The 25902-nt window shown below is 50.3% G+C and overlaps 3 protein-coding genes across 10 annotated transcripts; 1 reads left to right on the forward strand and 2 right to left on the reverse strand.

Annotated features, from left to right (window-relative positions):
- Positions 1 to 3942: 3942 nt before the first annotated feature.
- LOC122377997 (proline-rich protein 36-like) lies at positions 3943 to 12584 on the reverse strand. Its single transcript, XM_043358693.1, has 3 exons — positions 12474 to 12584; positions 8005 to 8578; positions 3943 to 7609 (listed from the first exon to the last, which is right to left on the reverse strand). The coding sequence occupies exons 2-3, from the start codon at positions 8471 to 8473 to the stop codon at positions 4677 to 4679; spliced, it is 3402 nt and encodes a 1133-aa protein (XP_043214628.1). The 5' UTR covers positions 8474 to 8578; positions 12474 to 12584; the 3' UTR covers positions 3943 to 4676.
- Positions 12530 to 22293, forward strand: LOC122377998 (mediator of RNA polymerase II transcription subunit 4-like). Of its 8 annotated transcripts, none has more exons than XM_043358699.1 (7): positions 12543 to 12641; positions 16977 to 17012; positions 17209 to 17339; positions 17888 to 18002; positions 18387 to 18506; positions 21277 to 21448; positions 21618 to 22293. In XM_043358699.1, exons 3-7 carry the CDS (start codon positions 17269 to 17271, stop codon positions 21998 to 22000), a joined length of 861 nt encoding a protein of 286 aa, XP_043214634.1. In that variant the 5' UTR covers positions 12543 to 12641; positions 16977 to 17012; positions 17209 to 17268; the 3' UTR covers positions 22001 to 22293. The 8 variants fall into 8 exon arrangements, with proteins under 8 accessions (XP_043214631.1, XP_043214634.1, XP_043214629.1 ...); XM_043358697.1 differs by lacking the exon at positions 12543 to 12641 and adding an exon at positions 15289 to 15304 and having other exon boundaries at positions 16977 to 17022; XM_043358696.1 differs by lacking the exon at positions 16977 to 17012 and having other exon boundaries at positions 12530 to 12641.
- A 45-nt stretch (positions 22294 to 22338) lies between these two features.
- Positions 22339 to 25782, reverse strand: LOC122378000. The gene is made up of 4 exons (XM_043358702.1): positions 25663 to 25782; positions 24207 to 24401; positions 23591 to 23827; positions 22339 to 23497 (listed from the first exon to the last, which is right to left on the reverse strand). Exons 2-3 carry the CDS (start codon positions 24380 to 24382, stop codon positions 23638 to 23640), a joined length of 366 nt encoding a protein of 121 aa, XP_043214637.1. The 5' UTR covers positions 24383 to 24401; positions 25663 to 25782; the 3' UTR covers positions 22339 to 23497; positions 23591 to 23637.
- Positions 25783 to 25902: the final 120 nt, after the last annotated feature.

Consider the following 25902-nt stretch of genomic DNA (forward strand, 5'->3'; position numbering starts at 1 on the left):
CCCTGCTAGGAGGCCTTGTATGTGAACTAGGAAGCCCTCTGTGATAGCTAGGAGGCCCTCTGTGCAGATGCGAGCGCAGGCCCTCAGTACAGACTTGGAGACCCTTTGTGTGGATGCGAGTGGAGGCCCTCTGTGGAGATTAAGAGGTCCTGTGTTGGCGAAGAGGATATCTGTGCAGGCTTGGAGTCCCTCTGTGCAGGATAGGAGACCTTCTGTGTGAGTTAGGAGGCCCTCTGTGTTGGCTAGGAGGCCCTTTGTTCGGATGCGAGTGGAGGCCTCTGTGTAGGCTAAGAGATTTTGTGTTTGTTAGGACATCTGTGCAGGCTTGGAGGCCCTCTATGCAGGTTAGGAGGCCCTGTAAAAGTGGTCATCTCTGTGAGTATAAGAGACCTCCAAGTTATGAAAAGCTTTACCAATCTTCTAACAAAGAAGTCTTCTCAGCTAGTCTTCTAAGAAATAACTAGGTGGGTAGGTTAAAAAAAAAACTCATCGGATTTCGGCCACTTTATTTTCAGGAGGCCCCCTTTTCAGCTTTTTAACTTTTTATTTTATTTTTGAAAAAAATCGTCCAAGGGGGGGCCATGGCCCCCATGGCCCCCCCCTTGTATCCGCGCCTGCATCATGGCATCTATATGTATTACGATTAAGTATTGTCAACAGGTTCGGCCGCAACAGCAGGCATCTGAAGTTTCGGTGATTGAAACTGGTTATGTGGGTACACTGTATGCACCTGTGAGAAGGCTATGAAGGCTGGTCTGAGGTAATTTGGATGATGTTTACGCATCTCGCGCTCCGGTATCAATCCGATACGGTGATCTGGTGCGTAGATATGCCACCGCCAATAAACTTTTATACATCGACACCCATGAGCCAAGCTTTCTATACAGTTTGTGTGGCAGTGGCCCGACCAAACCTTAGGTATTTTTTATACCTTCAAATTTGGTAAAAGAGCGAGAGGAGCTTTGAACACTGATCGTATAAAAGGCGTGCCTAAAAAGCGGAGGAAAAGGTTGTTTTCAAAAATTTCGCGCGCCTTCGGCGCAGCATTTCAAGACCACTTGACCTTTTGTGACCTGGAGTATAAAGAATACACACGATGCAAAATCAATGCAGCACGACCTATACGAGGTTACGCAAAAAAAAACTGGTGGCATGGTAAAAAACGCCTCCCAACCCCCCCCCCCCCCCCCGTTGAGTGATTTTTTATCTCGCGACCGTATGGCGCCCTCCTTGGGTGAGGTGGCGCCCTCCAAACCCTTGGCCCCCCCCTTCGCGATTTTCTAAATACGCCGCTGTCAGCGACTATGTTTATAACTTCCAGCATTGTCTCACGCCTGAACGTCAAAATTACAGGTCGCAATAGAGAATATAGATTCTTCCAAAGCCAGATTCTTCGAGACAGTCTCTTTTCGCCTTTTACGAACCTTACACATTACACAAGACACGGCGCGAATTTTATCCCCAGTCCTGGTTCGATAACATTGATACCTCACTGTCCTCAACCGTGGGATAACCGTCATGCCCCGATAGGCGTTATCACAAGTGTATTCGCGGCCATTGGGGCGACGTAAGAAAAGAAGAAAACAACTGGCCCCAAGAACTTTAAATTATCAGTTAGCATGCACCTTTTCCTTGATATGTAGAGAATTTACCATTAATCGTTAGAGAAAATTGCATTTAAAATCTTCCATTTATGCTTTTTTCATCGTTTGCAAAGTATGTTCTTTTACTAAGCTAGAAACACTAATTAGAAATAGTTCCCGCATCATCAAGAACAATAGGGAAGGCTTGAAGTGAATACAATAATCTGAACGGTTTTGTAATCCATGTGGAGACACTTCTAAAATTGCCTGTAGAAATATTAAAGTCAAAAGTTCAACGTTTTCACAAGACGGATGGCTATAAACCAATTCAACGTGTGACAACTCAGCCGGTATTTCGTCGCCTACAGCCCAGCTTTCCCTAGTGACCGATAGAGGCGCTGTTATCGATGTCCGCCCGTGCCGCCTAACGCGATGCCGTGAGGCGTGAACCGTTTTTTTCGTCACAAACTTTGACCGCACAGGCATAGACACAATACTAACTTGTCTCATACGAGCTTTATCCGATTCAAATTTCAGTAGGTATCATGATATTCGTCTTCAAGCTGAACCGAACCTTCACTAACGATTCGAATATTTTAAAACAAGAGTTAGGTATCTATTCATCTACAAGTCTTGTACTTACGGAGTACGGATATCTGTCCCTGCGATCCTGGCAACGACCGAGCCCGCGCGCTTGACTTTACGGGTTTTCGGGAAACCGGAAATGCCGGAAACCCGCCGGCGGGCGGCGCATGCGCAGGAAATGCCATGACCTTGAAAAACAGCTGGCCGTATTTGACTACGAGTACGCCGCAAAATGCCACGTGTCGTGCGCTTGGTCGTGCGTGTTGTGGCGGGCGCGGACGCGGTAAGGGTGATATTACTTTACTAAATTGAGATTACGAGATTGAGATTGAGAGACGAGATTGAGATTGAGACGCAGGAACAATAATATGTCATTGCGAACGCATCCACGCATCCAGACGCATTACACAGGCGGCAGCTCTAGCCTCGAGGTAGGTGCGGAGGAGCTCTTTCTTTTGTCATCATTTAGCTAGTTTTCTTGTTGAGGAACTTTGAATGATCCATGGACCATGTCAATTTTGATATGCGGCTGTGTCATCCTTGGCCTTGTGTCTCGTACCTAAGTCGTAGAACAGCCCAGATCATCGCAAATAACTTACGAGCGAGGCCGATTCAATCTAGGATGAATAATTCCATTTTCAGCACAGTTTTTATTTTGTCGGGACTAGGTACTCAAATCGGGGAAATTCGAGCTCTGACAGTGACGGGCTTCTAGGGGCCGACGCCATTCGGCATTTGGCGAGTGAACCAACTAACTCCATTATGTAGGAGTTCTCGCTAGAGAAAGGTCCAGGTGAAGGTAGCGGGAGGGTGTGGCGTGGCGGAAGGGAAGGAATGGAAATCTTTCGGCACTCACACTGCCATTCCAGTCCACTGCCAGTTCTGGGGCAATAATATAGCTCAACAACTACCGGACTCATAGAGACCATTAGGTATATGACCTTGATCGAGACGAAGTGTCGTTCTTTTCTCTGTATGAGAATGCATGAGTCATAAGTCGTTTCAGTTTCAAATATGACCACTCCTTGCAAGAGTCTAGGGCCTCACTTTTGCATTGTTGACCTGGCGTGGCGTCGACCAGCTTCTTGACCTGATCAGGTCTCTCGAGAGGCCTTACCCTGACCTTGACTTGAAGTCAGCAGCCTACAAATAAATACGTCCTTTCTTTTTGCAGCCTACAAATGAAAACTATTCGTTCGACGTGCGTGGTTATGACAAACACGGTTATGGCGAAGTTACGGTTCTGTTATCATTCTTTGGCGAAGTTATTCACTTCAAAGTGAAAATCTAGCCACTTTCGTTCGGTCCCTTGACTTGACCTCAGTGAACGTATTCAATAACAGGGTTAAGTGTAAGGGTAAAGGGTAAGGGTGAACTGGGGTTTCGGTTATCCTCAACTTAACCTCAAAAAGCTTTACTTGAAAAAGTTGTTCCAGGGTAAGAGTAGAGTTTTTTTGTGAGTTTCAGATCTGATAAATCAGGCATGTAATCGTATGAGTCGCTGCTTCTCGTAACGCAAGATTACTTTATAAATATCGTAACGGTGCATACGCTCGTTTTTTCCTACGTACAAGCGGTTACAAGCAAATGCCTGTGATTGGATTACTTTCAAATGCAGCGTAAGAAATGCACTCCCAATCATATAAAACGACATAAAATAAAAGGAAATGAAAGTCAGCCTGAATAGGTGGGTACTCAACTCATTATTCCTAAAAACGACCAAGCTTCAGCAACGACTGTTCCGATCCAGGCATAAAAAGTACAAACACATTCATACAAGTACAAACACACAGGTATATTGCCAAAAATGTTCCCATCTTGCATCCAGGCAATACGGCATGTGCAACGAAAGAACCACGCCATTCGTTGCGGTAACGGAAAAACAGCGCAACTGTTTCCATGGCACACTGCTCAGAATCCTACAATCCTACTACAAAATAGTACTCTCGATCGGTGTAACCGCAGACAAGTGCGATCGTAGACCCTGCAAGCACACACAGACAACCATTCTGGGCGGATAATTTCATTGGCGTCGGATAATATCTCTCCGAGGGAACTGCGCCGCCGACCGGCGACGCCTCTGATCTCGCCATTCATTTGTACTTTACTGTCGATACCTGATAAGCTATTTGGTACAGTACGGTATAAATGAGCCAGCAATGTGCATCTTGTGGCGCAACAGTCAACACGAACATCTCAACAGTACAAATAGACGCGGAATACAATCGACATAAAATAGATACTTTGCCAATATTGTCACCAATATAATTACAGTGATTGAGCACATGGAACGGCATAGCGAGTCTGCTGGACGGATGAACCCTTCACAACACACAGGGGCGCAAACCACAGCCAGCAAAACGCAGCTCGATAAAGCAATCTGGAGTGTAGGATAATATTAATAACTATATCGAGTGGGTAGCACTCACGGTGCCAGCTGCCAATCACAGTGCCGCCGTCGGCAGCGCTGTTCCGACTCTGGCACATGGGTGGGCGCCGGTCGGCGGCCTAGTAGTGTGCGGACCGGCGCAGCCGATCGTCCCTGGGGCCCGCGCCGAGGCCGGGGTGCACCAGGTGGCCGCTGTGGGTCCGGCCCGGCAGCCACTGGCCGTGCTGCTCGGCCCAGGGCGGGCCGCCACCCCAGTCAGCCCGCTGACCGACCGACGGCGGCCAGCCCGCCGGCGACGGTCGGACCTGGCCCTGCCGCGGCGGCAGAGGCGGCACGCGCGCCGGCACGTACTCCGGGTACACGTAGCCGTGCGACATCGTCTCCACCGCCGGCCGAGTCCCGCGCGGCGCTGGCTGCCCGAAGCCGTCCGCCACCGGCGTCCAGCCGGTGCGCTCAGAGCCCGACCTGACCCGGCGCACCGCCGGCTGCCGCGCGCCCGGCTCGCCACCCGGAGAGACGTACCGCCGGCGCAGCCGCTCGGTGCGCGCCGACTCGCGCTCGGCGAACGCCGCCAGCTCGTCGGTCTCGGCGCCGGCGCGGCCGTCCGTCGACCCGTAGCCACTGTCGCCGGAGCCGGCCGCGGGCGGGACGGCCGGCGTCGGCTCGGACAGGACGTCGTCAATATCGTCCAGGGAGTACGAGCTGCGCGAGTCGCGCGACCGCTGCGAGCCCAGCGAGTCCTTGGAGTCGGCGGAGGAGGCCGCCGAGTGGCGCGCTCCGGCGCCGGTCTGCGGCGAGGCGCGGTCCCAGCCGACCACCTCCGGGGTGCTCCAGCGGCTCGGCGGCGCGGCCACCGTCGGACGGGCTGCAGCGGGGCCCCGCGCCGCCGACTGCTCCCTACCCTCAGGGAGGCCGTGGTGCGCAGCTTGCAAATACTGCTGAGGGGTCTGTTGGTGGGACTGCTGATACGTGTGCCTATAAGTCTCCTGCGAGGTGTGGCGGTAGTTGTGCGGTGGGGTATTCTCATAAGTCCTCTGAAGCATGTTCTGAGGATTTTCTTGATAGGTTTGAGGGGTCTGTTGAAAGCTGTGAGGTGAGGTTTGCCCATAAGTCTCCTGGAACCGGTGTTGGATAGTCCGCTGAGGAGTCTGCTGAGGGATCTGATGATAGGTCTGCGGAGGAGGCTGATAAGATGCTTGCTGGAATGTATGTCGAGCTTGCTGAAAGGAATGCTGAAGTTGATGAGTATGTGCTGCTTGCGGCTGTGACGGCTGGCCTTCTTGTTGTGCACTTTCCCTGAAGAGCTGCTGAGCAGCATGAAGTATCCTGGCGTCCGCCACGGCCCCCGGAGAGCGACCGGGCTGCCGTGGCGACTGGCGCGTCCGTGAACCGACGGCCCCCGACTGCTGCTGTCGGGGAGCTGCCGCCGCACTACCAGGCTGCTGGCTGGACGGCGCACTGCTCAGCCCGTGGATAGGCCGCTGTCGCTCCGGCTCTATTTCCAAAGCCCGGGGCGCTGGCACCGGAGGTGGGGCTGCAGACGGTGGTGCGACAGAAGAGGGGAAGAGTGGAGGTACTGACGGCATGGCCGGTGCCCAGGAGGGTGATGGAATATTACCAGGAGCGGCGTGAGGTACTGAGGCCGGGACAGTCGTTAGGAAAGGCGCTGGCACAGAAGCTGGGACTGGTGGAGGGGCTGAGACAGGAACAGGATGTGACGGAGGCGCTGATACAGGAACTGGGGCTGACTGAGGTCCTGGAACAGGCACAGGAAGCGGTGAAGGTTCCGGGACAGGCTCTGTGACTGATTGGGGCGAAATAACTGGAGGGGGCGTTGGAGGAGGAAACAGCGTCTCACTAATTTTCCACTCACGGACATCACGCGGCACTTCGATATCCAGAGACGGAAACAGGAAATCCCGGAAGGATGACTGTCGCCCGTAACCTTTCACTGACAACGGAGCCTTATCAAGGTCGCCATCGAACGACTGCCGACCTGGCGGCGCAACGGAAGCGCCGGCGTGAGGATTAGCTGTCATCTCCGCCGACCCGCCGGCCACCTCACCGGACCTCTTTTCGCCGGCGTGCACTAGACTGCGGCGCAGAGAGTTCTGCTCGATGGCACGAGCCACGTCCGCACTGGTTCGGCCGAGCGGTGAGCCCAGCGTGAGCTGCGCCAGGGCGCGCTGCTCGCCGGTAAGCTCGGTCTCGAGCTGTGGCGATGGCCGCGCGCCGCTGCGGGCGACCACCGTCTCCAGCGAGGACAGGCTCGACTCGCCGTCACTTTCGGGAGCGGGCGGCGGCGGCGGCGGCGGCAGGTGACGAGGGGCCGGCTCCGGGGGCGCGCGACCCTCAAACCGCACCGAGCGGCCGCGGCCGCGGCGCGGCTGACTGTCGCCACTGTCGTCGGATTCGGCGCCGCGCCCGCCGGCCCACAGCCGTCCGCCCTTCAGGATGCCGCCGAGCACGCCGTGCGCCCGGCTGTCGGCGATCTCCATCACCCGGTCGTGCTGCTGCACGTTGGCGATGGTGAGCACGGAGCCGGCCGGCGGCGACGGCGGCTGGTCGGCGGCCGCCGCGCGCGCTCCGTCCGACACCAGGTCCGGCAGGTTGCGCCAGTCGGGGGCTCGCGGGGGCTGGGCGCTGCACGCCTCCGGCGACGGCGAGCGGGCGTCGGAGCACTCATTGGCGGCGGGCTCCTGCTGCCCTGGCCGTATTTCCACCGGGCTCGGCGAACGTTCTTTCAAATCACACACTACCTCCGACTCAGCACTCTCACTGTTATCGTTGGTGACATCGTTTGCTGCCTTTTGCGTACATTCCTGCGTTTCTTCCCCAGCGGCCCCGTCTTGCGGACTGACTGATACGCTCTGCTCAGATGGCTGAGGGTCCACCGGCTCTGCCGTGTCGCCAGAGGAGGGTGTGACGCTGCTGACCTCCGGCTCTTTCGCGGGCGGCTCGGCCGGCGTCTCCAGGGTTATGTCGTCGTCGAGTCGTGCCAGCGGTGCAGGCCCGGCCAGCTCCTCCAACGTCTCCATGCTGCATTCTGAACCTGCGGCACACACAGACACAGATATTGTTAGTCGGATTGGAAAGAGATTGTCCGTTGTTTGGTCAGCAGCGAGCTTCGATCGGTATTCGCAAACTGTATGTGCTCAACAAACAAATATTGGCTGGTAGTAATCCACAAATTGAAGGCTATATGGTGCCCAATATGGCTTCGGTTTGATAACCTACCGGGGGTCGGGCAAATGCCCCTTTGAAAACGTCAGGTCAGGTAGGAATAAGTGAAGACAGCATTCGAAATCTCGTCCAATTATTCTAGGAAAAGTAAACGAAAGGGATAGCGTTCGAAATTTCGTGCAGGACATCCAACTTGATTGATTCTGTTCTGGTTACGACTCAAGTCAAAATAAACTCCCGACGGGGTCGTTTCAGTCTGCCTACCTTCGGAGTCGTCGACGGGCGTCTCCTGCAGCTGCTCCCCGCCCTCGGCCACTATCCGATCGAAGGCGTCTGCGCCGGCAGTCTGGCAGGTGAGCACCTCGGGCAGGTGCAGGCTGAGCGCGCGCACCAGCAGCGGCGCCGGGCCCGCCTCCTCCCGCTCCACCGCCGCCTCGCAGTAGGTGTTGCGCGACTCGTTGATCACCACCTGGAGACGTCGGCGGGCCGTCCCCTTGCGCAGCGCTGACTTGAGGGGCGGCCGCGCCGCCGGCGTGCCCTGGTCTCGGTCCGGCGAGTCCCGCGACTCACACCGCTCCGCATCTGGGGGCGGTGGTGCGGCGCCGGTACCGGCCGGGTCGCTGCCGTCACTCTCGTTGGCCGCACTTTCGCTGAGAGCGTCGATGAAGGGGACGTCCGCCAGCGCCGGCGGCGGCGCGACCGCCGGTGACGCCGTCGTGTCGACACTCGCCATGTCGGTGATGCGAGAGCGCAGACTTCAGCGGCGATCGGGGCGCCGCGAGCCCGGAGTCGGCTGGGGAGCCTTCATCGTCGCTGTCCAGCGGCTGGGACTGCGTCACTGAAACACAGGGCAGACAGACACTCATGTATAACAGTCAGGAGTCCCCTGCCTTTCTCATTCGCCCTTGCCTTTCTCAGGACTAACCCATCCGCATCCTCTCTCTCGCTACTCTTTCCGAGCAGGCGATTGCCTTGCTCCACCATACAACTGGTGGTGAGGGCAAATCCACATCAGGACTACACCCTCTCCGAGGTGACCGTTTGAGCGATAGAGCGGGCTATCCCAACTGAACACCTCCGTTACGCCGGGAGGGCCGCTGGCGCTGTGGCACACTGTCGGTGGTCCGCACAGTCCGATGGGCGATGTCTACACCCTATTTTCTCAGAATTCTGCAATGGCCTCTTCAGGCCGGAACAACTTAATCCCAACAAAACAAACAGACGTGCCTTTTGAAGTTTAGCTGACGGCTCCGTGTCAGATGACACTTGCCCGCCATCATAAGGAGTTAGTTACTTGTGCAACCAACTTGAGCATTCCTTCAGTACCACATTCCTTCAATTGTTCTGTGCTTCTTAGGAAAATAATTCTAACGGAGTAACAAGAGGATCAAGAGGATAGACCACGCAGGGACACGCCCGGGAGCCCTGATCCGTGCTCAGGCTCAGGCTCTTCATCACTCATCAGCCACTGCAGGGTATGGGCTGGTGACAAGTGTCGCTTTGCGCCTCCGATTAGTGCGAAAAGTGAAACGTGTGAAGAATCCGGAAAAAGTTGTGGGAACCAGAGACTCGGGAGTCGGGAGCTTCCTATTACTTACTATGTCCCAAAATCCAACTCGACTTGAAAATCTAGCTCGACTTTAATCTCGTTTTGGCCTAATTTTAGCCCTTTTCTCTAATGCAGCTGAAGTAATCGCAGAAAGTCAGGGCTGGCAGTGGCACCAATGCCCAACCCAATCGGCCGGTGAGGGTCCCTTTCGGTGCTTCTTGGCATCAGGAGCTAGTCATGTTTGCCCGTTCACCGTTCGCCAAGGTTACAAATAGCCGGGTCCCGAAAACGGTGAATTTAGGTAGGTATATTTTTGTTGACGAGAGGTTGTTGCATTACGGATCTTTCATCAAATTCGCCTGCACAGCGCTGACACCGCGTGTGAAAGATGGCCTTGCTTTTTATTGTTTCACATCATTCGACTGTTTCTACTTTCTATTGTGCTTTGTGTTTGTTGACCACAATGTAACATTTTACCTCCTGATTTCCCATTCATACATGTATGCGAAAAAAGGACCTAACGCTTTTGTTCATTTAACCCTCGCCCATGTAGGGGGGGGGGGGTTGGTGCACCCCCTCCCCCCTGAGGCTTTTCGGAAATAGTGCAAAAACGGCGGCGCGCAGCGCCGCCAAATTTTGGGTACCTTATGGGGCAAACCTTGCGCATCTTTTGATAAAAAAAATTTGACCGGGTCATGTCAGGTCACGGAGTTATGACGTCACAAAGGGAACAGCCTCCGGCCGGATTTTCACAAACTGAGTGCCAACGACCGAGGTTTCCTGCCGGTGGTACGGACATCGGTTGATGGATCGTGATGAAACTTCCCATGCATGTTGGGGCAAGTATTGGCTATCATATGGTATAAGAAACTTGACCGGGTCAGGTCAGGTCACGGAGCTATGACGTCACAAGAGGAACAGCGTCCGGTACTATTTTTGAAAAGCGCCCGAACCACTATTTTGCTAATTCTTGTCACCTCAATGGGAATATGCAGCAATATTAGCTTCTATAGGGAGCAAATGGACCTCCCAAATCCAAAAATACAATGAGATTTCAAACATTTAAATTTTGATTTTTCGAATTTCTGCCGCCGACTGTGACCTTGCCGACTTCCGGCGCTCCCAACGCGCCATTTTTAGAGCTAGGGAACGAAATTCATAACAAACGATAGAGAATTGATCAAGGAACACGATAGTGAAGGTTTCAAGTCGATATCTCCCACCGTTTTGCCGCAATCGCCGCGGAAAGTTGAAAAAGTCTATTTTTTCCTAAAATTTGACCTTTGACCGGTCAAAAGTAGGTCAAATGTTGACCTAGGACCAAAAAATATACCACCAATCGCGAGATCTCGTTGAGAGCAATCCGTTGGTTTTTTCCGCTAAGCTCTACGACGCTCCGTTTTCAAACGCCAAGGGGGGCTCGCACCCCCCCCCCCCTGCATGGGCGAAGGTGGCAGATCGCCGTTTACGGGCGAGGGTTAAAATGCTATGGTATCAAATGTTTTTAAATCAAACTAGAAAGGCGCACTCGTTATCCACCGGCTACTTTAAAACCATTGTGGTCATTGTCAGGCACTTTCTGCAGAACTCGCATGGGCCCTCAAAGGCAATCGTTTCAGTTAGGACCCCAAGAGTTGTTAGGCCCCCAGCTCCAAAGACCGTCTTTGAGAGCTTCACGCCGGCCTTTGAAGGGTCCCAAGCAAGCCCCTGAAAGCCCGGTTAGTCCCCAAAGACTAGTGATGTCAGTTATGAAAAATCGTGATACCGATAGGTACCAAACCAGATGCCAACAATACCCATGGAAAAATACCGAAACCGAACCGACTTGGGAATATGAGGGAAATACCAACTTTTTACCAAAGTCTCATCCTCCTTTACATTGGTGAAGATTCATAATACCAACAAAATACCTAATGCATTCGCCTTAAAATACCAAATGCCAAGTTGGTATCAGTTTGGTATCGGTATACCAAAAAGTTGGTATCCGATTGACATCTCTAATAAGGACCCAAGTAACTCTCCAGTTCCCAGTTTGTGATAAATGAAATTCTGAAGGGCAGGTGGGTAATAATTGAACGCTATCGGTAGCAAAAGTTTGAAGACCATGTTGTCATGTCTCGTTGTTACCGAAAGTAACTTTTACGATTGGCGAAGTTACTCTCCTATAAAAGGCTTGCGAAATGCGTTCAAACTTTCTCTATTTCTCTTTTGATAATGCTTGTCATCTGTTTTCTAATGAACCAAGACCCTATTGATAATTGGATTAGCCATTTGGACTATTGGACAATGGACAATATCGTCACTACTTCCGACTCGTTTCATAAACCAGGGGTGTGATCACGACAGACCGATATCGGCTCCCTCTGAATGAATGTCTGTCTTCGGTCCCTCTCGTATCAGCTTGGAGTTTGGACGACCAATTCAGTTGAATTGAGTTGCGCCACCGCCTCGCGGGTCGCAAAAGGGCCGTTTCGATCTGGCTTGGGTGCTGTAATATTCAGGCCCTCTCAGTCATCAGGCGACGGCGGCGTCATCCCTGTCACCGGCGAGGGGCCTCTCGCACCACAGCGACATGCCCTTTTGGGAGGCCCTCTCAGGTCAGCTGGTAACAGTGAAATAGGAATACTAACTACCATGTGCCCTTCTCGGCCGACACACGGCTCTCACAAGCAAATATTACAAACGAATGACATTCCATGGCATTACAAATTACAATACATTTCCATACTGGCGCTAGGGCGTCCGTGGTCTCGAGCGTCACGGGTCTCTCCTATTTGGCTGCGCACTTGGCCGGCCGCTGTAATACATTGAAGATACACGAGTAACAGGGCGGTGCACTCCCCAGCTACTACGCGGGTGAAATGTGGTGGCGACAGATCACAGAATCTGGGGAAAGCTCAGGTTTGCATTATCCTATTATAACGACAACGAAAATATTAGAGTTTGAGTTGCACGATAAAACACACAGTCATAATGAGACATAAAACACGGCCATCTGTCCCCAGGTCGGTAGCCGCAGCTGGAGACGGGAGAGAGGCCGCGCGGCCGCCGCGCCGGGGCCGTGGCCGCCGCCTGCCAGCCACCGCCTCGGCGCTGCCCGCCGTATCGCAGCCACTTTACCGCTGGCGGACGGCCCGATCCGGCGGCACCACCGACCCCAGCTGGACCCGTCCGCAAAACTCACCTCTTCTAGAAGCTGCTCCTTGAGAAATGTGTACGGACGAGTGAAGAGAGTACGAGCGGAAACCGACCAGCCACGAACTGACCACTCACGTATGCGTCGCGTCAACTGACGCCACGGCGCGAAGACGCTGACTGGGTGCGGCCTTGAACGCTGCCCTCCGGCTACACGGTGAGGCTCGGATCTAGAGGTACGGGGTGACTGCTGTTGGATGCACGTGCACTAAGGGGTGAAAGCGAAAAACTGCATGGGGACTAACACAACTACGTACCCGGGGCTGAGTGATTGGGTTTTTCTTGAACAGTGAGGGAGAAAGGGATATACACACACACACACACACACACACACACACACACACACACACAATGTTTATTAAGGAACCAAACATACATAAGAAATAAAGCATAATCAATGAAACATACAGTACAATAATTAACAACATAAGCGTGATAGCAGAGTGGTGCAAAAGCGCAATCGCTTGACTCGAGGCACCACTCTGAAACATAAGATAAAACATGTGAAACAACCGCCGCCGCCGCTGGCCAGTCGCTCATGAGCGGTAAATTTTGATGGTTCCAACAGCCGCCTAGCTCACGGGATCGCATGATGAAATTTTGAATAAATCAATTGATTACTTCGAAAATCTGCTTGTTTTAGTTAAAAAGGTTTTGGAAGATGTATGCCATATCACGACTGCCCTCGCCACTCAAGCGATGTCCGTGAATTAGCATGTTGAATTTCCGGTCAGGTGAATAGTTTGCAAAATTCTCTCCGAGAATACGAGAAGCGTTATCGATTAGTTCTTTTCTTTGGGCATCATAATTTTGGCAGAATAGTACGTAGTGACGTACATCCTCTTTGAAATGACCACAAGAACATTCAGGCGTATCTGTTTTGTTGATTTGAAATAGATGTGAGTTTAAGCAAGACATATCAGTTCTTAATCGGGTATGTTCCCGATATAGGCAGGTGGAGGGGGGGGAGAGGGAGGGAGCCGGCTTCTTGTAGGAAATAAAAGAGAGTTGAAAATTGGGCACTAGACACTATAACTGCTATTGGACCGCCGTTCCATGGCGTACGACCTCTTGACATATGTCAAGAGGTCGTTGGGGTGATATCACCCCAAACTGACCCTCAATTGCGCGGTAGAAAAGGAGGCCCAGCTTATGCAATTTGCATGTTTATGCAATACACATGCGTCAAATCCCCATCCCGCATCCGTCCCTCTTACGCTTCCCGATCCGGGGTGGCGGTCACCCCCCACTGCAGGCAACCGGTGGTAAGGGCAATTGCTCATTCGACTACACCTTTTCCAGGGTGACCGTTTGAGCGGCACAGCACGTTATCCCAACGGGACACCCCTGTCCCACCGAGACTGTCTGCCGCTGCGGCGCACCGTCCGCGTCGGTGGTCCGAGTGGTATTGGCTCCAGCCTCCACAATTATTCTACCATGAGCTCTGCAATGTCTTTTCAGACCGGAAAAGCTTATTTCGACAACTGACAAGCAAAGACCCATGCGATAATTTTTAATTTTGGGTAGACGGATGGGGCTTTGCAACCGAGGGCCCTGTTTCCGAGCTACGCCCTACTAATCCGGTATTATCCAACCCCTAAGCTTCTCGTCCCTCCTCCAAGCTCGAGGTGCTCGGCAGCCATCCTGCAGGGCAAGAACTCAACTTACCGATCGAAATTAAAACACCACCAGCCGATTCGCCGCTAGCTACCTATATCATGAACCGTTTTGAATATGGTGACCTGCCCTCAGGTGACCTCGGCGGTGAGCTTAAAAGTTCGGCTCGGCGATTTCGCTCACAGTAGCTATCATATGGTTCCGGAGACCGGAACGGAACTACTTGGCCGATCGTCACGAAAACGCCACCAATTGATTCTCCGTGTGTGTGATTTCATCAGTTGGTATGAATATAAGAGTGACCTCAGGTCACCTTATTCTCAGTAGTGTCGATTTATAGGATTGCAGCCATATCAAGCGGAACCGTCAAGCTGACCTAGGTCATCGAGGTCACCTAAGGACTAAGGTCACAATATTGAAGACGGCTGATGAGTTCCCATATGGCGAATCGTCGGGCGGCGTTTTCGTCTCGATCGACCCGTTGTAGTTCCTGAACTGAGAACTTTAGGCTGTCATATTATAGGCGAAAACGCTCCAGTGAAGTGTCAAGTGACGTCCCATGCTCACCATGGGTCACCTGATGGCATTATAATTGAAATAGCTGATGCAATGACATGCGGCGAGCCGGCTTGTGGTGTTTTCGTTTCGATCAACCTGCAGTGGTTCCTGAGTTACTGGATGGCTGACCGCAAAATCGTCAAGCCGGTCACCAAGGTCGCCATATTTGTCACTGCTGGTGGAGTGGCCTACCTTGGGCATACCGTGATTCGGATTGGAATATTCTTTTTTGTATCGATCAGCCCAATGGTTCCTAAGTTGTAGCAAGGCTATAGAGTTGTAGAATGCCTACAAAGGTGGCGGCCAAGCCGAGTAGTGTTGTCCAGTTCGCCTGGTGCTTGCTGTATTATGGATGGTTATTATAGAGCATTGAGGTCGCAAGGTCACCAAAAATTAAAGAACTGATGTGAACATATTCAAAATAGATGTTAAAATTGTATTCCACGCTCCAATTAACGTCTTCTTATTTTCCAATGTGTCGGTGCCCGGTGGTTTTATGATTGGCATGGCTGCGAGTGAAGCTGTGAGGTTGGCAGTAGTCGGCAGTAATATAGTGTTGTTAGTGTTGTGCTTATTTTCGTCATCCTTGATCGCTCGTTTTGGTTGCCATTTATAGCGCGGTGTTGCGGGATGGTGGCGCGTTGAGTGACTCGTTCAAGGCCCTATATACCAGGTAGGGTCGTCCGGCGATTCTACCTTTTCGTGACGTCAGCTCGTGACGTCATTTGGAGTCAAGTCTCGAAGCCCCGTTCAATCCCCATGTAAATGAGCGATTTTCGAAGCACTGTAGTATGAAGTCTGCACAAGATATATCAAACCTAAGTATCTTATCTGAAAGAGCAGACAATTTTCTGCAAGTTATCTATTACGTGTTTTTCGCTAAATCTTTTGCTTTTTTCACAAAAGTGTAAAATGTCCCCCCATGTCTCCGCAGCCTCCCTGCCGCCGGCCGCCGCGCGGTCGCGGTAGTGTAGTGGTTAGCGTGCCCGCGCAGTATTCCAAAGGTCCCGAGTTCGAATCTATGCGGTGCGGAACTTTTATTGCAATACCAAGCTGAATATACGCACATCCATAATAAATTATTATTCGTATAGCTAAACTGTCACCAAACTATCCATATAAATTGACTTCACCCAAAATATCGGCAAGATTCTATTAAAATATCAATTCAAATATGGCGGCTTGGACTGCCGCGTGCGTTAGGCTCCGCCCATAGCTCCGCCCACATGCGTGACGTCATTCGTGTTAGTGGACACGCGCGGAGATAGGGGACGACATGGGCCTGGACTCGTTTGAGTTTTTTTTTTAATAAATTATTATTGTTAATTTTTGTTTTTTAATTTTAAAATCATCCCGAGGTCTAAAATAAATATCTCTATCTTGTGGCATTCAAATTGAGTTTTGTTTGCCGTTAGTGGCTACCTACATTAGAGGCCAAGGCCTGGAAGAGGCCATTCGATTTATAAATTATAGGTGTGCACCAGCGTCTTCTGTTTCAAATATATGTACAGTTAATGCATTCGATTCAATTTTATTTAATTAATTGAATCATTAAGTTTGAAGTGTGAAAACGTGCCCTGTTGATAATTCTACTGCGTCCTGTTTGATGGCTTACGACCTTAGGTTTTATGCGAGAGGCTAAAGCCCAAAGGCCTGTAGTAATCCACTCCAGTCCAGTTTGTGAGTGACAGTGTTAACTGTTAGGTAGGTACTTTCCGTATGGTAGGGCCCGTCGGGGCAGGGTGAAGTGGAGGTGTCACTAGTGAGACTGATCTTTGTGGAATGTGAACGTGATTTGGATCTGGTACCTACTCAGTGCCTTTAACACTGGCCAGCTTGATATAACCTGCACTCAATTTCATTTCTTTGATTCCTATTCATTTCTATGGTTCATCTAATGCCATATTTGAAATTATTGGTGCACTTGATTTTGAATGGTTTTGACAGGCATTAAAAAATCAAATTATATCAGGTAATGATGCTTGACATCCATGAACACACAAGTGAAATTATATGCTAACCAGGTAGTTGTGGGTAGCTGCATGCTGTAATGCAAAGTCCTGTCAAATGATTTTGGATGAAACCATTTTATTTTATTTATTATGTTGCGTGAATGCTTAGGTACATATTTGATGCCCAACTTCAATTTCATGTAGATTATCTTGCTAAAACATGTTATTCTTATTATTGATAAGATGCTTTCTGAGTGCTTTTCTCCTTTTGCACCCTAAAAAAGCATGAAAAGAAAAAAACATCCTTGTAAGTTGTAAGGCTGAAAAGTGAGACCACACATTAATGCTTTGGATACATTTTACAGAAAACACAAGTTACACTGAACCACATATTTGGTCAGGTAAGCTCAGGTAAGCTCAGGTTGGGTAAGCTTATGTTATGTTAGGTAAGGGTAGGTCAGGTTAGCTGATGTTTTGCTATTTCTGCTTCTATTTTACCTGATTTTTTTTTTTTTAGCAGTGCTGCCTTCTGACCTTTTGTTACTGGTCTGACCTGGTCTGACCTTTTGTTACTTCTGACCTTTTGTCACTTTACAGAACACAAACAAATATAATTGAGTAATTAATTTATCCATTATTTTGTATCAAGCATAAGGAATGGCTCATTCTGGCATCAGCACTAGAGAGAAGATCCTTGGACTGATTGATGATATTGAACTAATATCAAGGTGAGTTGATGATTTCATAATGAAAGGCTGGATTCAAAGGCAGTGCCAGTCGCCAGATTATAATTAATGATTGGGAATTGGCAATAATGTTTGAAACTTCTATGCTAAGCAGTGCTCTCTCCTTTCAGTTCCTACTTGGTTTAAGTGTATAAATTTTATTTTTACTGAGAGAGACTTAATACTCCATGATTTGTGCTGAGATTGGAGATATTTTGGTGCATAATACACCTGTGTAAATGGTACCTATACATACATTTATTTGATTGTTGGGTGCCTCCCATTTCCACTTACAAAAAAGAAAATGGTTTTGTAGATCAAGCTTAGGATAGCCTTCATAGTTTTCCTCTTTTCTTGGACATTATATTATCAGGCAAACAAGTATAAAGTAAACACCCACTGACCTAGGCCTTGTGATTTTGGTAGGTACTGATGGTACTGCTCATTAATGTGCCCTTTTCATCAAATTTGTTTTAATTGGCACTTTTGCTTTTAAAAGGCAAGTGCAAAGATGAATATGTGACGTAAGTTCCTTCTTATTTGCCTTTCAGGGAAATGCTTGACAACTGCACTGCTCCCAAACATCAAAAGCTATCGAGTTCTGAGCATCAACTGCTGACAGAACTACTCATCAAAAAGGATGCTGATCTGAAAGCAGCAATGAAGGTAGGTGCCTACTCCCAGATTTCATATGTCTAAGCAAGATCCTTACAGATAGGAACCTTCTCTCTTAGACAGTAGCTAGAGGGCTGCGACTAGTGAGTAGAATGATTTTCATTGTGATGAAGTTGGCTTATTGAGTATGGGTTAAAAAATGTGACCCTAGGTTTCAGTTGTAGACACATTGCAGATGCTGCTTGGTATACATACATAGATGGAACATGAACCTCTGTACACCACAGGGCTATGTTTAGAGATGTAGTGGAACAGGGTATGGATTGAAATCGAAAACGTCCCTCCCCCATCGGGGCGACGGTTTAAGTAAAATGGCTACGCGACAACCTGTCCCGTTGCTCAGTTGCCCACAACCTTTTAATTCGGTATTTTCAGGAGGCAGAAGAGCAACAAGAGATCCAGGTGAAAATGGACCTCCTAAAGGCAGAAGTCGAGCAGCAAGACATTGAGCTCAGGGCCTTGCAGAAGAACCTTAAGGACGCAGAAATGAGATTGGTAATTTGTCTGTGTTTTGTTCGTTACTGACACTTCAATCATTTAACCAGCGCCTTGCTGGTGGTGTCAGTTTTCTGTGTCGTGCTGGAGGGAGGGGGGGGGGCAGGGGCGTTTTCACGCCTCCCCCGTGTAACTCAGCTCCTGGGTCATGTAGCGACACGCGGTAAGTGGCATTCGAGAGAGCTTCAAAAATAATGAAGAGAACGCTTCGTTCATTTTAAAGTCAGGTCGTCAAAGGTCATCAAAGGTTAAATTTTGCCCATTTCAACTATTTTTGAAAACCCGGCGCCTAACTCGGGAACCAATAAAGCTACAGCGCCGCGGAAAGCGCATTCGATAGCTCTTTCAACGCTCTTTCGCTGACACCGCCTGATATTTGACCTCAGCTGGTCAACGGCCTAGCCTCCAGAGGGCAAAAATTAAAAAAGCCGTTTCTACGATTTTTTTTTGTACTAACCTTTAACTCCATAGAGTCACGACATTGCTTTTGCCAGCATCGTGTTCCTCTCGTCGAGACGCGTCGAATGAACTACAATTTGACCCTGAACGGTCATTTTGGAAAGTTAACCTGAGGTCAAGGTCACGACCATGTAAAAGGTCATGTTGATCAGTCGATCGGTATCGTCGAGTTGACCACATCTGAGGTTTTTTACCGCTCTAGCAAGTAGCATGTCTCTACCAAAAGTTATGGTAAAAAAAAACTGCTGGGGACCTTCCGTGATCTTAGATGAGGGGCACAAAGAGGGGTCACGGGTGTAAGTTTCCGATTCATGGTGTCATGTTCACACATGTTCATCATGTTGTGATCATCACATGATGATCATCACATCATGTTCCCGCGCCCCGTAGGGGGGGGGGGGGCGAAACGGCCCCTCCCTGTCCTTTTCCGTCGATATCTCCTAAACGGCTGGAGATATCGCCACCAAACTTTCAGAACCCCTCCGGGCATCAATTTTACACATTGTGGCCAATTTTTTTTTTCAGAGGCTATGATAGGTCGGCCACAAATGACGTCAGAATGACGTCATGTTCTGTCATTTTCGACCGAAAAAAGACCTTCGCGAGAAGACCCGTCAGGCCTACAGCTTTGAAGATACATAAAAATGATCAAAACATAAAAGGTGTAGAATTGACATGGCTACAAAACTGCTTTCTCGGATTTTTGAAATTTTTGAGTTTTGACCCCAAAAATCAAAAAAACATTTTTTTGGATATATTAGCCGAAAAATCAAAGAAGTTTTTTTGAGTTTCGAAAAAACCGGAATATATGTGATAGTACCTACCGTCTTCTATCTACATACCAAATTTCATATCGATACCTCGTTTTTTGGCCAAGTTATAGCGAAAAAAAACTGTTCAAAAATGATGACGTCAAATTTTCTAACTCAATTTTTGGCAATTCTAGATCTCGTAGAGCAGAACAAAGACCACCATTAGACTCCCCGTGACGAGCTGCATCGAATCGATACCCATTTTATGGAAAAATATCAACTTTGAAATTTGACCTAATTTGACCTGACCTTGGCCTGACCTTCACCAAAATGTGACCCAGGCTGGCCCCAAAGGCTGCCTAACCCACATAATCGCATTTTTCATGTAAAATGGACCATAAAACATGTATCACACCACACTTTCATATTGTGACCCCCGGTGACCTGACCTCGCTGTGACCTGACCTGGTATCAGTGACCTCAGATAGCAAATTATGTGTTTGCCGAACAATGTACCATCGATGGTTTTCAATAAATTACCAATTTACTCGATTTCACAACACATTTCTTGAAATGCCTGTGAACGGTGAAAATCCGACCTTTGACCTGACCTGTGACGTAATCGGTTTGACCTAGGTCAATGAAATTTGGTCACAAGGTAGTTCCCCGGTGGGGCTATCGAACACTGTTTGAATTTTGAAAATCGGCCGGTAAATTTCCGAGATCTTGGGGGGGGGGGCCGAAACGGCCCTCCCCTACGGGTGGTAGGGTCCGCCGATAGCCCTACGGGGCGCGGGTTAACTGGTGTTTGAGAGCGTTTCGAACGGCGTTCGTCCAAAAGAGGCGCATTTCAATTTTCCCCCATTGACTTATAATGGAGAAGTCGCAAAATTGACATGACCTTAGGTCACAGCTATCGGAATTCCGAGATAAACATTTCATGCACATTGCACACTGTTACTGTTATCAATCGCTGGAAGTTTCAGAACGATCGTTCAGTCAGTGTAGCTATAGCGAGCATTGGAGCTTTTCTGAGGTAAGGTCTCTTGATGTGACCTGGTGACCTGACCTTGAACGACCCGGGTCTGAAATTTTCACAAAATGCGCAGCAAAGATGTATAAATAGATGTGTCGAAAACGGCGGCGTGTAGCTCCGCCAGTTTTCAGATATTCACCAAAAACTTTAGAGGGGACGTTTTCACGCCCCCTCCCCCCCCCCCCAGCACGGCGCGGGTTAAGCATCGCAAGCATCTCAATATTGACGCTGTAATATTTTTGGTTCAAGAAAAATGAGCAAAACTGCATTTGTTGGAACCTTGAATGAATAACTTTTCCACTGCAATCATGCTCGGCAGTGGAAGTGATAAAATGGAGCACAGGGTATTTATTTGACCACTACCTAATGCAATTCAAGCAAAATCACTGCCCTCGTCTAAAGCGATGGCCGAAATTTCTTGTTCCTTGACCAATCAAATATTGTCGGAACTGCAGTCTTTTGCATGGAATAACTGGTAAATCGCGATGTTACAAAGTGTTTATGAAATTTCATGTATTCTCAGGCCAACGCTATCTACCAGGCCAAGCAGAAGCTCGAGTCTATAGCCAGGGCGGAGAATGGGCCTGTGAACGCCGACGATCTCATCCGATATGCGCACCGGATCAGTTCGACCAACGCCGTGAGCGCTCCGCTGTCGTGGCAGCAGGGCGACCCGCGGCGACCCTATCCTACCGGTGAGTCACGCGGTGCAGCACAGTGGCACGCACCTGTACACAGGCCGCCCGCTAGTAAAGCTTCGATACGGTCTAGGGCCTGTGTGTAATGTCTAACTCATTTAATACAATATATGCAGGATGTCTGACTAATCACTATGTCTGTAACGTCTCGCCGTCTGTGGCTCAGATATGGAGATGCGCCGCGGCCTGATGGGTCGGCTGGTGGACCTGCCGATCGGAGGCCAGCAGCTGCTGCAGCCTCTGCTGGAGCAGCAGCAGCAGTCGGTGGCGGCACGCGGCGCCCAGGAGCCGGCGCCGCCGCCCCCGCCGCCGCCACCGCCGCCGATGCAGCAGCAGTCCAACCAGCTGCCGCCGCCGCCCCCGCCGCCGCCTCCGCCGCCCCCTCCGCCGGCGTCGGCGGGCGGCCAGTTCCAGTGGCAGCCGTCGGGCGAGATCCACCTGGGCGTGCAGGGCGGCGCCAGCGTGCCACTGGAGAAGCCGGCCGCCGCCGCGGACGTGGAGGTGATGTCCACGGACAGCTCGAGCAGCAGCAGCAGCGACTCGCAGTGAGCGCCGAGCCGACGCGGGCAGTCGCCTCCGCCGTCCGGGGATCCGTGCCGGCCGCATCGCCGTTATCAGGACATGTCAATGGGCGACAGTTGGGTGCAAAGACATTGAGACAATAGTGGGTGCTGCGCAGCTGTACTGCCGCGATGCTACTCAGGTTGAGTGAGTGCAGCGAGCCATTTGTGTCATCTGCCTGTCACCATTGTTGTAATTCACCTTATCGATCGCTGTTTTTCATATTGTGTGTACAGTGTAAATATGGATTGTGCTTTGTAATAAAAACGGTTTTAAACATCTCTTGCTTGAATTTATGACACTTGACTTTCTTCCACTTGACTACAAATTGATCGGCTGTATATTTATTGACATTCGTCGTTTGGTCAAGAACACCTGTAATATACACAAATGAGACTCTGGGTTACCACAATGCCTCGGTAAACGTTCAAAGGTCATAACAGAAGATCGGTAGGTTCATCCTCTCGGGCCACCAATTGCGGCTTGTTACGGGCACAGGCACGAGCCGCACAACAGCAAAACACGCCCACTTGCCGCACAGGTCAACAACGAGTCTGAGCGCAGATCATCGAGGTCTATAAATGGTCAAACGTTCGTGTCACCAACAAATTTGCGTTCAGCCATTCACAGCCAACCATGCGTTTTAGTGTCTAACTTACAGCTATGCTTTCCTTATTTATCAATGCCGCCGTTCAGCTTGGACGGATTCTTTGTTTTACAAAATAATGCTAACATTAGATTACATGGAAAACACGCGGGCAGATCCATTGTGCGTTTGTAAGAGGTGACAACTCGTGGCTGATCACAACTCGGATGTTGACCGACAGCAAAAGTTGTGCGAGAAGGGGAAGAACGCCAGTGACGAAACACCTGGGCGTCGTTATATAAGGGGAAGAAACGGGTTTTCTACCATGGGAAATCATGACCTTGGATGCTCACCGGACCAGATCTGCCGGTGTATAAAAATATAAAGCAAAAAATTCGCACCAGTACCACAGAGGTCAGCGATATTCACTTATGCAATGTGGGTAACAAATGAGCTAATTGGGCAATGGTTGCAGTGCATTAGGATGGGTGAAGCGCTAACATGTGGTTTCGATAAAAGTGCATGATAACATAACTATACGTGATACTGGATAGCAACAATGCGTCGCGTACGTAACGTTTTCACACTCATAGGTCAATCATGCAGATCAGGGAACAATCTGATCCTGACCAAGCAGACAAGCACTTTAGCAGTTTAGCATCCCCTCGCATAAGTTGATCGCGACACGCTCCCTCGTCATCCTTTCGGAATGGAGAGCGAGGCCGAATCACATCTCGCCCATGTAGAGCGAGGCCGGTTCACATCTCGTCCATTTGTAGCGAAGTCAGCTCACATCTCGCCCATGTAGATCGACGCCGGTTCACGTCTCACCCATGTAGAGCGAGGCTGGTTCACATCTCGCCCATTGGTTGCGCCAAGTCAGCTCACATCTCGCCCATGTAGAGCGAGGCCGGTTCACATCACGCCAATGTAGATCGACGCCGGTTCACATCTCGCCCATGTAGATCGAGGCCGGTTCACATCTCGCCCATGTAGATCGACGCCGGTTCACATCTCGCCCATGTAGGGCGAGGCCGGTTCACATCTCGCCCATGTAGAGCGAGGCGTGCTCCGAGTCCAGTCGGCGTGTGCTGGGCGAGTAGAAGCCGGCCTGCGATCGGAAGTTGCCGGGCGGCAGCGGCTGGTCCCACAGCGTGCTCCACACCATGCGCACTGGGTTTGGACGCTTGGTGGATAGGCTGGGCGGGTGCGTGGGCGCTCTCTCGACCCTGGTTGGTGGCAGAACAGAAAACATTACGTCAGTGGTGGCAAGTAGCCTTCGACTGCGGAAACTAGCGGGTGCGCAGGTTTCGAAAGCCAATCAGGCGAATCATGGGGCCAAGTCCCGTTGGCCGTTGGATTACAATCATGGCCCATTGTCCGTAGCCTGGACTGAACAACTTAGATCGTCGGAGTGGTATGACAGTTCGGTAGTCGGTAAGAGCTACCAAGAGTAGCGCGTATGCAGTAGAGAGCGTAGTAGAGAGGGGTAAAACTGAATTCACTGAAGTTTCAAGAATTGCTTAGGGGCATAGTCTTGTATGCCGTATGGACTATTGAGCATTGATAATCGCTACTATATCGATTAATAATTGGAGACCCTCTCACCTGAACAGATTCGCGAAGTACTTGATGAGAACCATCATGAGTCCGACGAACACCACCAGCAGGACGATGGCGCAGCCGAGGAAGATGAAGTTGCGCCCGTACTCTGAGCGGATGTTGGCGTTCCACTCCTGATCCGGGTAGCCCTGGATCGGCCGGAAGTCGCGAGGCGCTGACATGACGACCGGCAGTCACTTCCTGCGGCGGAAGAACAGCTCGTCAAAATGTCATCGAGTTATGTCATTACGACCGTGCCCTTGACGAGTTATTCGCGATTGATCGGAACATTTTGGAGATAAGGAGCTGAAAGCTGGCATACCGTATACCTACGCCCTCAGTGGCGCTGAGTCACTGGCGTCTGGCACTAGTCACTTAGTCAGTGCCAGGGGAGATGAGATGGAACTTATGGGGCACAGTAACAGCTCCCAAGCCCTCACAACTTGTATATCTCGGGTTTTTCATAAAAATCGCAAGAGGTCAGGGGGGTTACGTGATCTAACCATTATGTATGTCAATGGGGAAACATACAAACTGTCATTTTGGCGCTGGCTATCTCAAGCGCATAGAATTGTGATTTCCTACAATCCATGCAAAGACCGATGCCTAACCTTTGTATTGTTGACCTTGCATAACGTGAGATATGCCGGCCCGTGACTGAGGTCAAATCGAATAATAAGCGACATGACCTCCTTCGACGAGCGTCGTAATCGGGGCGACTGTGACCTTGCATCAGCTACCTCATGCCTGAGGTCAACACCTTAAATTGACCTTTCCCAAACAAAAACTATGTTGCTCGACGCATCTCAGCATGACGGGACACCGTGGTGCCAAAATCGCAGCGCTGCAACCGTCTTTGGCAAAGTTGTTCACGAAAAACCAACCCTCTACCGTCGGGCGTTGGCCTGACCTCAGAGGTTACCGGTTTAACAGCACCGACCACACTTTGGCTTTTTAACTTACAGTGGTTGATTTGATGACATGATGTATTTAGCTTATATCTCAGATTCTGTATATCGTGGGACCCTCGGTCAGGTCAAGTTTTTTCAAGATACCTAGGTCAGGTCAGGTTCGCAGCCTCTCCATTAGGTGGGTGGGTAGGGTACTGGGTAATGGTATAGTTCAATGCGCGAATTAACTGCGCTTTATTCGGGCAAAAGAGGCGCAATTCATTTCTTACAAATCAAAGTATACTTATACATAGAAATATAAGCGTGTCTTATTTCTACACATTAGCATGATTACCTATTGTTTAGCATGCAATTGCAATGAAGCATGAACAAAAGTCAAAACATAACGGGGCGTAAAGCTTCTTCATGCAGTCAGCAGTGCACCTGCGTTACAAAACATTGCAGCTTAGCTCATTGTGAATATTATTAGTTTTAACTTATGTAATATAAGTTATAACCATATGTAGGACTATCAGTTAGGCAACACACGCTTCCGTTTCAGTCCAACTCACCCCCAGTTTGTGTGCAGGCGGTGTCTGTAAGATTCGCCCAAGCAGCGACGCCCCGGCACTCCAACGTACGCCACCCCTCGTTGTCCGTCGCTCCCGCCTGGCCGGCCCGCTCCTCACCCCCCAGCCGCGCCCCTTACCTGTCCGCCGGCGTGCCCGGCTCAAACTCTCACCTTGACGCCGTACCTGGCGGCCCGTCGCCCGCCGCCAGCCCGAGCCGGTTGAGCGCCGTCGACCGCTGAG

Source organism: Amphibalanus amphitrite, unplaced genomic scaffold (genome assembly GCF_019059575.1).
Source record: "Amphibalanus amphitrite isolate SeventyFive unplaced genomic scaffold, NRLGWU_Aamphi_draft 000053F_arrow, whole genome shotgun sequence".
NCBI lineage: Eukaryota > Metazoa > Arthropoda > Thecostraca > Balanomorpha > Balanidae > Amphibalanus > Amphibalanus amphitrite.